Here is a 12917-nt window from a genome sequence, read left to right as displayed (position 1 = left end):
GCACAAAGAAGATGGAACTGATACAGCTGCCACTTTAGGACAGGTATCCAAATTACAGATTTATATTGCTAAACAATAAATTAAAACAACTGCAGAGAAAAATCACTTAAATAAGAAGTCACTGCTCTGTGTTTAGGCTTTATATTAATTTTGAATTGTAAAATAATTGCTCCTCATCCAGCAAGAGGACAAGGAGAGTTGTGCATAAACTAAAACACAAGACATTTCGCCTCAACATGAGGAAGAACTTATTTACATTGAGGGTGGCAGAACACTGGAACAGGCTGTCCAGGAGGAGTCGTGGAGTCTCCCTTTCTGACAGCATTTAAACCCCACCAGGACATGTTCCTGTGTAACCTGCTCCAGGTAGCCCTGCCTTGACAGAGGGGTTTGGGTTAGATGATCTCCAGAGGTCCCTTGCAACCCTAATGACTCTGTGATTTTGTGATTAAAAAACCAACCAAAACACCAAAACTTACTTGCTGTGACAGTGCAATAGCAAATCAATGATAAATGTCTGCCATGCCTTTTCTTTACTGAGTGCATCCAGTGCTGTTGGAATCAAAGCAAAACACAGGGTCATCACCTCCAGTGCTTCACAGCAAACCTGTTCATCTTCTATGTCTGGTTCATTTCCTGCATTTGTCTGTGAAGATAAAAAAGAGAACACAAAGTGGGTATAGAAAAAAAATATTCAAAGAAACCCAACTGGCTCCAAGGTACATACTCTTAACACAAACACAAACCACAAATCTGTATACTAAGTGATTATCAGTGCCAAGTATTCTATGCACTCCACTCAGATGTGATTCAGAGCACTCTGTGGAATGACCTGAACTTCCAGTACTGTGCTTCTCAAAGGAGGCTTCCAAGCATGAACTTAAGGAGCCAGAAATGAAACAGGAAGCTCATAGGCAAAAGTTACAACAGTTAATAATGTTAGGGTTGGTTTTTTTTTTTGGTTTGTACTTGGGTTAATTCTTAAATAAGATGTTTTTCTTTACTACTCAGAACCTGAAGTTTAAAGCTTTGGAAACAGTTACTACTTAAACACAGGAAGGCAACAATGCTGTAAAACTCTTCAAGAAGTTCAGTTTTACAAAGCTTTGACACTCACAACTTATTTAACAGAAGTTTCTTAATACTGCTAGAATTTATTCAGCACTTCACTATTTTTCAGAAACGCAAAGCATCTGAAACAATTTTCAAACAGATTCTATGGTGATTTTTGAAACAGGAAAGAATAATATTTTTAATTGGTACATAGGTTACTCTTTCAATCAAAAAACTGAATCTAGCAAGTTGATTTTAGTACATTTCTCCAAAATAATACTTGAGAATAAAAAGCAAGCCCTGTCCTCCATCTAAGCCAAAATTAATTAGCTTGAAGAAGTTCTGAAGAAACTGAATGTGAGTAGGTTTCAATCTTAACTCACCAGTAATCCTGGCTGCAGGTTAGCAACATTAACTACAGCCATTAAGTGTTTTATACATGGAAAGGTATCAAGAATAAGTAGGCAGAAAGAGGTGATTACAATGTAGAAGAGATAACTAATTGTAAACAGCAGTAGAAGAGAATGAAGTATGTCTCAGTCTGGCAATAGACACTATTTTATCTTTGTGCAACAGCTAAAAATCAGGGACAGTCACTACCACGGCAGCAGGAGGCCACTGTAATTCTGACATAATTCTGACATATCTCAAGACAGGAAAGTAAAAGCAAAATGTTTTCAACAAGTTCAGGACTGCACCTGCTTCTGTACTGAAGCTCTACGTAGAAAGAAAATAATTTTTGCATGGGTGCAGAGATCTAGTAGAAAGGAAAAGTGAATTTTCTACTCAATGAAGTACTTCCCTATACACAGGCACCAAGAGCTCATGAGTTTGTGCAAGCAGCATAGTTGTGGTATTTCAGGTGGGTATGAGCCTTCTCTGAGATAATAAGAAAATGGCAGTTTGACACCACTGAAAGTCACACACAGCCTTTTTCAACCACTGAGAGGACTCCCATACCAGAATTTTTAGGCAGAAGGCAAAAGAGACTCCATAAAAGTTATGCTCTCAAAATAATTTATCTTGGCTTTAAAGTCTAATTGAATTCACCAGTTAAGTTCAGAAGCTTCTTAAAGCGCTCACAACACTGTTGCATAAGTCATACTTAATGAGACTACTCTTAAGTGCTCATAGTAAAAAAGTTTACCATAGTTGCCTTTGATGTTTTCAGGAATCCTGACATGACATTCCTGACTTCACAAAGATAAGTCTGCTTTTGTTCTTAAACAAACATTTAATGATAAATCTCTGCACCATAGACTCAGCAAAATACTCCTATGACCTAAGTCTAAGATTTAGTGGTAAACTCAGGAAACTGAAAGCATTTTTCTTGAAACACTTTTTCCTCTAAGCCAGTGTTTGTCAGTCACTGGTTTATTCAATCTTTATAAAATACCACAGGAGATATTTTCTGTCATCTACAACCAAACACAGTTCTCTTATACTGAAAGTGTGTATTTTCATGCCTCATATTCCTTTTTTTCTGCAATAATTTCTATGTTATTTTAACAGTGTTCTTTATCCCCCCTTATTATTTCTGCATTTTCTTCCTCTTTTTATATTTTTCACTACCATTTTTACTTCCTTTTGCCTAGCATAAATCAAATGCAGCTGCCATTTATTACAAATGTCAAGTTAAGTGTCAATAATAATCATAAAAAATAATCATAATCATAAAAAAGTCATCTGAAGGATGACTGATCATGTGCAGCTTAAACTTCAACTATTTTAAAACTTCAATTGTTTGAAAGTATTCTTATAGAACTTAACTGCAAAATTTTCACCCAGAAAAATACCCGGAGGACATTTAGGTGTATTTTCCTTTAGGTGTATTTTCTCTAGAACAATACTGCTGAAAACACTGGGGCTGTTCAGCCTGGAGAACAACAGAAGGCTGCGTGGAGAACTGAGAGCAGCCTTCCAATATCTGAAGAGGGCCTACAGGGATACTGGGGGAGGGACTGCAGTGATAGGACAAGGGGTAACGGGTTAAAACTTAAACAGGGGAAGTTCAGGTTACATATAAGGAGGAAGTTCTTTACTGTGAGAGTGGTGAGGCACTGGAATGGGTTGCCCAAGGAAGCTGTGAATGCTCCATCCCTGGCGGTGTCCAGGGCCAAGTTGGACAGAGCCTTGGGTGACATGGTTTAGTGTGAAGTGTCCCTGCCCATGGCAGGGGGGTTGGAACTAGATGATCTTAAGGTCCTTTCCAACCCTAACTGTTCTATGATTCTATGGATGTGTAGATGTAGGAGCACATCTTCATATGCCTGGACTGTCATGCTAACTAAACTACATTTTATATGCAAGTTAATCACGTCAATTAAAAAAGAAAACAAACCAACTCACAGAAACACAACCACCCCACTCCAACTTATTTCATGAAGCTGTCATTCCCACAGCAATCAAAGCAGATACCATTATATCCCTATGTAAGCTAAATGAAAAGGTGTTGCAATTTGCTGAAGTAAATATTCTTCCTCTAACTGATCATTTAAGCACAACCCTAGATATTCCTTTCCCTTTAACTCTGAAGCATTAATTGATTTTACAAGATAAACAAGAAGATACTTAAACAACAAAATTTATTTCTTAAATCACTTTCAGAATACAGATCACTATTTCCTAAAACTGTAAGCAAAGTTCATTAAACATGAGGTATGTCATAACATACATACAACTCCCAACTCCAAATGATTTGCATAAGCCACATGTGAAACCATGAATATGTTTTACACATCTACATAATAAAAGAAAAAACCCATAAAGGATTAGCACTGAACTTTCATTTTACCAGTGTTTCAGCGCTGATTTCAAATCAATTACTTTGTTTCTCATTCTAGACTGCACATACACTTTACATCAGCTTTTGAGGAATATACCTTTAAGTTCAAAGACCAGAAAACATTTGCATTGCAAGAAACGCTTATTCCTTATTTCAACACAGAATCTAACTGGGCTGAAAATATGTTAGCAGCTTACAGAACTGGTGCATTTTTGAACTGACATCAGATTTAGGTTACAATTAAATAGTTACTGAGAAGAGTAATTTCAAATAGAGAATTAAACTGTGGTATGACAAGCGACATGTTCTAGACTACAAGTACCAATTACTAGACTCCATCACGAAGACATCCACCTAAAAGCTCATCACACTAAGTCTGACCTGGTTGATACTGTCTCTTCTGTAAGAAAAACACCAGTTAGAAAAGAAGTTGCTTGGGAGTTCTTACCTTTTCATAGATTTTACTAATTTCCTCATTTGAGCTGAAAACCAGTTGAACTGACCCACAACCTGATGCCCAAACAATTTTTTGTACTGCCCTAATAACACAGATATCAGGGATGTATTTTGAAGCCTGAAAAAAAGAGAAATAAACCAAAGCAACATTAAAATGCAGTTGCAAATAACATTACAATGGATTCTGAACTCTTACAAACGTATTTTATAGAAAGTTTAAAGTTTTAAAGTTTAACATAGAATTTTTCTTTAAATAGAAAAAAGATGATGCATCTTGAAAAGCATTTGTATGTCGTATTTTATTTTTTAATAGAAGTAGCATGTAAATTAACATGTGAACTTAAAATCTGCAGCAGTTTTCATAACTTCAGAAACTTACAGACACAGTGATAATACTGTCAAAGAAATTCAGATTTTGTTTGCTTTGACGTGCCTGGTGAAAGCAGAAACTTATTTATTAGAAGTCCTCTAAAAAGGGCAAAGGCACAATTAAAACCCTTTTTTCATACCTTACTTCAAAGACATTTCTTCTGCATAAGGAATCTAGTTAAATCAGAGTTCAACTGTCTGATTTTACAGATAGAATTCACTAACCTCATCAGATATTTGTTGTGCAAGACGTATTGCTACATTTCTTAGCATGCATTCTGAAGTTGGATTAGGAATGTTTTGTAGGGCATTTTGTAGCACCACTGCCTGGTCATGCGTAGCCTGATTTATCTGGAAGAAAGTATATTTATACATAGAAAAAAGAAAACAAGAAGATATGAAAAGCTAATGTTACTTGGAAAGGTTTGGTAGAATTAAGAAAGATCTTGGAAGGACAGAAAATGCAAACACCAAGAAAAATAAGCCCCCTCATTTTCAAATAGATACCATCACATCTGAAGACATCGCATGCTATCCTGGACAATCACAGAACACAAGCAGTTAAGAGGCACTTGCTCAAAACTATGTTGTAGGTTTGGGGGTTTCTCTACTGATCCAATTATTTCAAGTTAACATTAATATAACGTTTAGATGCCTTCTTCCCTTCCTGATGATGTAGGAAAGAATGGGTATGCTAAAACAGTGAGTCTCCCTCTGGATTCGCTACTAGTGTCCAGGAAGAACATAGCTGTAATTTTCGTTATAGTTAAGTATATTTTACGCATTTGTGTTAAAGCCCTGTTGAAGAATTCTGTTCCGAATTATCCCTCCCATTCTTTATCACACTTTCACAACACGAACAACAGCAAGACAACCGTTTTTTTTTGTACTGGTTTGAGCATGGAGCTCGTTCTCATGAAGTTCCTTTCTCTGACAGAGCTTCACAGTTTTAACAGGTCAAATCCAATATGGTTGTTTCCTTCCCATAGACAAACTTACTTGAAAGGACTGTATGCCATGGTCTTGCACAAAAGAGTTTCCTCAGTTTCTATTACCATTTCAACCAAAACCCCTGTCTCAAATGCTGCTCAAAAGGTACTCCATGAAATTGTTCTGTAACACCTGACGCTGGTCATATCCCTTTGCTTTAACAGGTTCACTAAAGACACTTGATTCAGGGAGCAAAATTACAGAACTTCCACTGATGACTGACAGAGCTTAGAGTTAATTTAACTATTGGAAGCAGGCTGTAAATAATCAAACAATATATATGGGGGCAAATCAGGACCTGTGAACCAGAATACTATGCTTAACATTACTGCTTCAACTTGCTATGAAAGCAAAAAAAGAAAATAAAAATCTAAAAGGTCCTAGTGACAGCAGCAGACTGATAACAGGAAGACTGCAGACATGTAATAATGGTTATCTTGTTATCTTAAGTACAGATGGAAAGCCAAGACAAAGTTATGATGTGGTACTTATGTTTTAGACAAGAAAGATGCAAAGTGTTTAAAAATCTCACCTCCAACCCAATGTGTAAGCTCACTGGTGCTGCAGCAATAAAAATTATCAAGACCAAAGTCCTTCAAACAGGATGACGATGACAGCAAGAATAACAGGTTTTTTTCCAACAAAGCAGTTAACAAATTGGGTGTTTGAAACATTAAACATTGAATGTCAGTAGTCATGGACAAATGCTGCTTCCTCCTAAGTGGGCAGCATTAATCTGTTTCAAACAGTACTTCAAGACTGTTGTTTCAAACAGTACTTCAAGAATCAACTGTTATCTGTGTTCCAAATAATCGTAAGAAAATAGGGCAGTAACATTTACTCATTTTAAATAGATGAGGGACAGGGCAGGAAACATGTTTGCTTGAAGATGTTTTTTATTATATTCTAACATGAGACATAAAGAGGGATATTCACATTTTTGCAATCAGGACTTTTGATTTCCTTGAAAAAGAATGAATTAGGTATCTTCTAATAGATGCTGCTAACCAGAACAGATACTTATTTTTCAGACTTAAGTGGAATGTACTTCTCTGATTCAGAGATGGATCTTAGTACAGATACTGGAAAAAAGTGCTCTGAAGTGGGGCCCTGTTATGTATTGTTAAGCATAAGTTGATAGCTCAAGCAACTATCTGGGACAAAATCTCACAAAAAAAGAAAAAAAAAAAAAAACCAAAATAAATAGCTGGAATACCTGGAAGTAATTGTCCAAGAAGGAAAGCAGCATTTTTTTCTTTTTGGGTCTACACTGTACGCCTTCTTTAACAGGGCAGAAATAAAATCTTGACCCACAACATATTTGTCCAGATGCAGACAAGCTAGCCAGCCATATTAAACATCAAAAAATCTATTATTACGGACACGTTAGATCACAGTTCAGAACTTCCCTTTCCAACTCCGAGAAATCTTAGGGTAGAACACCTTTCAACTATCAACACTCAACTTTGCAGTGTACCTAGCTGGTCTCTGCAAGAGCTTTCTACGAGCAATGGACAGAATTAAGAATCTAGCAAGCCAGGAACTTATTTTTGTGTACAAAAAGGGCTAGCAAGACTCAGTGTCAATTCTGTTGTTTTATGCTCTAAATAGAAGATAGAAGAAATTCAGAGGCACATCCAATGTAGACTCCACAGCTCAAAAAAAAAAAATAATCAGAATTCACATTTATGGGATAGACGTACTTGCATAGTAAGTACATACATAAAAGCAAGTGGATCTCACATCTAACTTTTCTACAGTCAGAAAGAAACAGAATTTGTTTAGTAAGTTGATTTCTTTTTTTTTAGAATTACAAGATAACATTATCTGAAAGTACCACGAGTTCTTGATAGGCAACTCAAAGATTGTCAATAGAGAGTAGAGAAATGTTGCTAGAGACAATATAAAACCAAAGTAAGCTGGTATTTGAAGCAAGGAACATTTGTATTACCGGTGAAATTGTACTTGTGCCTTCCACAACTGGCTGACAAGCTTCTGCCACAGCTCGAACATGGCCATATCCAATTGCTGTTAGCAATAATTTGGCTATTTTTAGAGCATTAAGGTAGGCACCCCTTCGAGTTTCCATATCTGCATTTGGGAGGAAGTTATTTCTAGTCAGCATGCTCAATACAAGAGGCAAGCCACCACTTTTTAAGAAGTTGTATTGAAAGTCGCTGGCATCTTCTCCCAGAGGTGCACTGGCAGGCATTAACAAGGCATAAACCACCTGCAGAACAAAATACAGAGTTAACAGAAATGCACTAAACTGAATACAGATGACTGAACATGAGTCTGTGGTGGAATATTACTTAGGCAATGCTTTGACAGCATTTGTCATACACCAGTTTATTTCAGTAAATTGTTAGGTATCTTCAATTGTTAATTTCAAACCAGAATTTGGTCTTAGGCTTCCATAATGTTACAAAAAGGATTTCCAAAGACAGTTGAAAATTTTTACGTAACAGCAAAGCATCACAAACCTCTGTTAGATACAGCACTTGTGAGGCAGAAGGACCAAAGAACAGAGAATCAAGGGATGGACTAAGGCTGCTTTCCCCAAGCTTTGCATGATCTAAACAAATAGCTCTTAGTTTCTCAACGGTAGTGTTATCTGCAATAAAAACACAACTTATAAATATTTTGAACAAACCTAGAACAAGACAGTAATAATATTTACGATTAATTATTTACAATTGATTAAAATCTGAAGAATTTTAAGTGTAAGGTTGCACAAAGTGTAACTGATAGAAGATCAGACTATGAAGTGTTCTGCAATGATTTTTTCTGACAGTACAAATGTGATCCTATTAAAGCAGTGCTACAGAAACATTTCCAAGATACAATGCTTCTCCCCATTTTCACTGCACCGAACCCTACCAAAACCAAACTTTACATACAGGAAATAACTATCTGGGAAATACATTTATAATCCCAATTAGAATAACAGTCATAAATTACATTATCAAAAAATTACCAAGAAGTGGAACATACTACTCTATCCTCATTTTTATACAACAGGTGAGAAATTATTACACAGGATTTTGCAAGATAAAACAGGATAAAATTAGGTTTTACCTGGTGGCATGAGCTTCATAAGTACACGTGCTCCATCTCTAAGAGGTGGCATATTTAGGCTACTGCCCAGGTCTGCAACTTGCCAAAGAAAAGAGATGTACCGAGGATGCAGGGACATGATCTTAAAATAAGCAAATAAGAACAAAAAAAACATAAAATAACTGAAGACAAAGTATAGGGAAAAAATGCTTTTAACTGTTCATTTCAGAATATGCGTACCACTCCAGGCAAACAGCTTTCAACTTCTGGATTTGGACCATCACTGTAGTGATTGCCATGGTTGCCCGGAGAACCAGTTGAAGAGTCAGAAGAACTATCTGGACTTGAGGGCATATTAGAATTTATCTGTGTAAGCTTCGCAGTAATTAGCTGAAAAACACAATCAAAGCTTTAATACTACTGAAAAATGAAGATTCTGTCCTAAATAAGCACCTGATACAATGCTGATGGCATAATACAAGGAGGAGGAATGGAACTATTTCACATAACTAAGCAATCCCATGCATGGTATTTTTCAAACGTTTACAAAAGGGAAGATGTAAACAATCAACCTGCAGCACTTACCGTTTTATCTTTGAGATTCAACTGCCCGATTAATTTTCTATCGTCTGCAGGGTCCACCAGCTCACCACCAATGAACAGTTCTACTTTTGTATGTGCGCTATTGGCTTTAATACGATTGAGAATGCAACGCCGTACTTGGCCAATTGTGTCGTTTGTATGAGACCAAATATCCAAATCTTCCACTTGTCGGCCTTGGTTTGGAAAACGAACCACTAGTGTGATATGTTTACCACGGAAAGCTCTGAAAACACACAAATCAGATAAAGTAATTTTCATCCTCACAAATGAAATTACTTTTCCTGCTGAATTTTGTGCTGTGGATATTTCAACATCAGATCTTTACACATGATGATATACTCCAGCATGAGATTTTATGCAAGCCCCAGGAACTATGTGGACATAACACACAAGAGAAACTCTGAAGAAGCCACACTCCACACAACTGCACTACGAATATGGTCAACTTTACGGACAGATTAGGAACTTTAACAGAATTCTGGGAAGTCTCTTATGGAGTTTTAGACCTTTTCTCTGGCTTGCAATTTCCTTATGAAAACATGTAAATAAAGCTCAATCAGACTGGCAACTATGTTTTGCTCTTTTAGCAAAACAACTTAGTTTTTAACACACCAAGATCAGAAAAAGCCATCAGGACACCAATTCTTAATGCCTTCTGTCAAAAGCTGTCAGAAGTTTTATATTAGGATTTTTTTTTTTTAAATTAGAGTCCTTTTAAAAAATTTAAAGAGGTCAAAAAAAGAAGAAACGCTTTCACACTTAGCAGTGATCACGCTTTGCACAATGGCAGAGAATTCATTAGGAAAGATGTGCCCAGAGAAGCCTAACAAACTACTCCTACGCAAAAGGAGGAGGAAAAAATTCCTCATAAATGCTCCTTGCTAACAAGACCTGTGAAAAAGTTAGACTAATCAAATAAACAGCCTATATAAAAGAGATGCTCCTGTAATCAACAAGAGAAGTTCATCAGGACTAATCAATTATATAAACAATAAAAATGCTGTAGGAGTGCTGCAAATTACTGACACATCACGAAGAAACAGCCATCTCTTCAATTTTCTTGACAAAAAGGGCATTTAAAGTAAGGGGACAACAAACCCCCATCATGTCTAAGAATATATTAGATGCATCATAAACCCATAGCAATCTCAGTGTATTCATCATGTATTTTTGAGACTTGCTTCCCACAGAAATCAGCTACCATCACTGGAGTATTTAAACAGTTTTCTGTTCTGCTTTTGTCTCTCAGGAAATAAAGTATTTTGCCTGTGAAGACAACCACATAACACTAGATTTAAGCGTTTCCTTTTTCTTTGTACCAAAGACAGTTTTGAAGAAGGAGCAACTAGGATTTAAGCTGTTTTTACTCAAGGATATATTTAAAAAGAGTGAAGGTATACAGAAAATAAATACATCTCAAAGTGCTATTCTCATCTTTCTCTTTGTCGTGGTTTAAACCCAGTCAGGTAACTTGTTCACTCACTCCCAGTGAGTGGTGCCGAGCTGACAACAATCAAGGTCCGTGTCCGTCGCCCCCCCCCCCTGCACCGGGGCTCTCCCCTTCCCCGCTCCCGGAGGAACGGGGAGGAGGATCGAGAGAGTGCAACTCCTACGGGTTGAGACAAGAACAGTCCAGCAACAAATCACCACCGCTACTATCAGCTAAAACAATGATAAGGGAAAATAACAAGGGAAGAGAATACGATACCACCGGCCAAGAAAACGAGTTCCACCCGGAAGCTCCTGTCCTTCCGGGTAACTCCCAGTTACCCCCCACCCCGGGCATGACGTGCTGTGGTATGGAATACCTCCCCGGCTAGCCCGGGTCAGGCGCCCCGTCTCTGCTTCCTCACAGCTTCCCCTCCTCCCTGGCAGAGCATGAGCCTCACAGAGTCCTTGGTCAGGGTAAACATCACTTAGCAACAACCGACAACATCGGCTTCACCAACGCTGTTCTCAAACTAGAAGTCAAAACACAGCACTGCACCAGTTAACACAAAGGAAAAAACATGACTGCTACTGCTGAACCCAGGACACTCTTTTTATGAGCAACTTACACAGAACATTTCACTTAGAAATAATGCTAAATTTTAGTTTGCAAAGTAAGATTAGCATCTCTGTAAACAAATACAGAGGAGGTTGAAGATATACATTACCACCACCTTTTTTTGTGGTTGACATGACAGGAGTATGAAAAATAAGGAAGCTTTGCCCACGGTAACTTAGAGAATGGTACTGCTTTTAAATAATTATCGGGGGGGGGAGCAAACTTAAAAAAAAAAAAAAAAAAGCCCATCTAAAACTATGTAGCCACAAGGTACACTGGTGCTAGCTACAGAATAAACCACCAGAAACAACTTTATTGTCGGGTCTGCTGTCCCTCTCATATATGCCTGTGTTTGCCTGATTTTTCAGATTTATTATTTTTTTAAACTACAGACCAGTTTCATGTGTGAAGAAAGTAGGATCCTGAAACTCTGTAAGTTTATTCCCTTAACAGATGCCCTTTAGACCACAGAAATCACAAAGAGATCAGTAATATTCTGGTTAACAGAAATCAAGATCATAGTAGTGCGTTTTCACACATACCTTGACATAGGTAGAATAGTTCTCTCTTCATGGTAATCACTGTCACATTCATTTATATACTCTCTTAAAACAGTCAACACTCTCACCATTCGTATGGCTTCTTGTCTTGCACAATTGATACTGTCTTTATCTCCATCCAACACACATAATGTATCATAGGAGGCTTTTAGACGATCAAAACAGGACTGAATGAAGTCTTCATGAATCACTACCTAATTACATTGAAAAATGGTCCAATTACAAGAAATATTAAAAAACATCATTTCAGCTGGATAAACCAATGGCAAAGAAAAAAAGCAACAACCAAACAAAGCCAGGTACATGACTCTGGTTTTATTCCACTTTAGAATAAACTCCTGTTGATAAATAGCTCTAACTTCGTGTGCGCCTCAAAAATCTTGCATGTCATCAGTAGCTGTAACTGTACAGAAAAAAAACTTGCATTTACACAGAAAAAGTGAAAATCTGAACAGAAAACACTAGAATTTATTCTCTCTTACTTCCTCAGATGATGTTAAAGAACCTGTAGCTGACAATCTAGTGTACAGGTTAATTTAAGGAGTGAACACAGAACACTTACAGACCACTATGTCCCCCCCCCTCCAAATCACATAACCCAGTTCCAGATACACTCTATGCATTCTTCTCCTGAATTAACTCAGAAGTGAATTTTGAGCTAGATTCAGTATAGTGGCAGCTGCAGCTAATCTTTTCCTTCTGTCTGATATCTAACATCTCCTTGCTCCTGACAGATAACCTGTACTTTTGCTATAAAAGGTTTGCAGTGTCTCCAGGTAGTAGCCTGCAACAAAACATCATAGCTATGGCAGTAAACCATAGTCCAGTATGCAGTTTTCTTACAGGCAACTCAGGAGCAGAGGAATTACCATCACACTGAAACAAAATACTTGTGTGCATGTTATATAAATCCAACACCTCCTGTATGTCAGATCTATCAATGTGCACATGGACAGATCTATACATGCTTAGCAAGCACAGACCTATAGCAAGAAGG

General features: G+C 37.3%; 1 protein-coding gene across 2 annotated transcripts in view; it reads right to left on the bottom strand.

The window, feature by feature from the left end:
* USP9X (ubiquitin specific peptidase 9 X-linked) overlaps positions 1-12917 on the bottom strand; it is a 99321-nt gene that overhangs the window by 27357 nt on the left and 59047 nt on the right. For both annotated transcript variants that reach the window (XM_061453394.1, XM_061453393.1), the window contains exons 18-26: positions 11903-12114; positions 9296-9536; positions 8951-9100; positions 8732-8852; positions 8137-8267; positions 7605-7883; positions 4889-5014; positions 4287-4412; positions 480-646 (exon numbers count right to left, since the gene is read on the bottom strand). In XM_061453394.1, coding sequence (XP_061309378.1) covers positions 480-646; positions 4287-4412; positions 4889-5014; positions 7605-7883; positions 8137-8267; positions 8732-8852; positions 8951-9100; positions 9296-9536; positions 11903-12114 — 1553 coding nt within the window. The remainder of the gene's footprint in view (positions 1-479; positions 647-4286; positions 4413-4888; positions 5015-7604; positions 7884-8136; positions 8268-8731; positions 8853-8950; positions 9101-9295; positions 9537-11902; positions 12115-12917) is intronic.

The sequence above is a fragment of the Pezoporus flaviventris genome, unplaced genomic scaffold, assembly GCF_033815535.1.
Source record: "Pezoporus flaviventris isolate CSIRO_AGI_PZ_B2104156 unplaced genomic scaffold, CSIRO_AGI_Pfla_v1 ptg000015l, whole genome shotgun sequence".
NCBI classification, from domain to species: Eukaryota; Metazoa; Chordata; class Aves; order Psittaciformes; family Psittacidae; genus Pezoporus; species Pezoporus flaviventris.
This window is presented reverse-complemented; position numbering and strand designations above follow the sequence as displayed.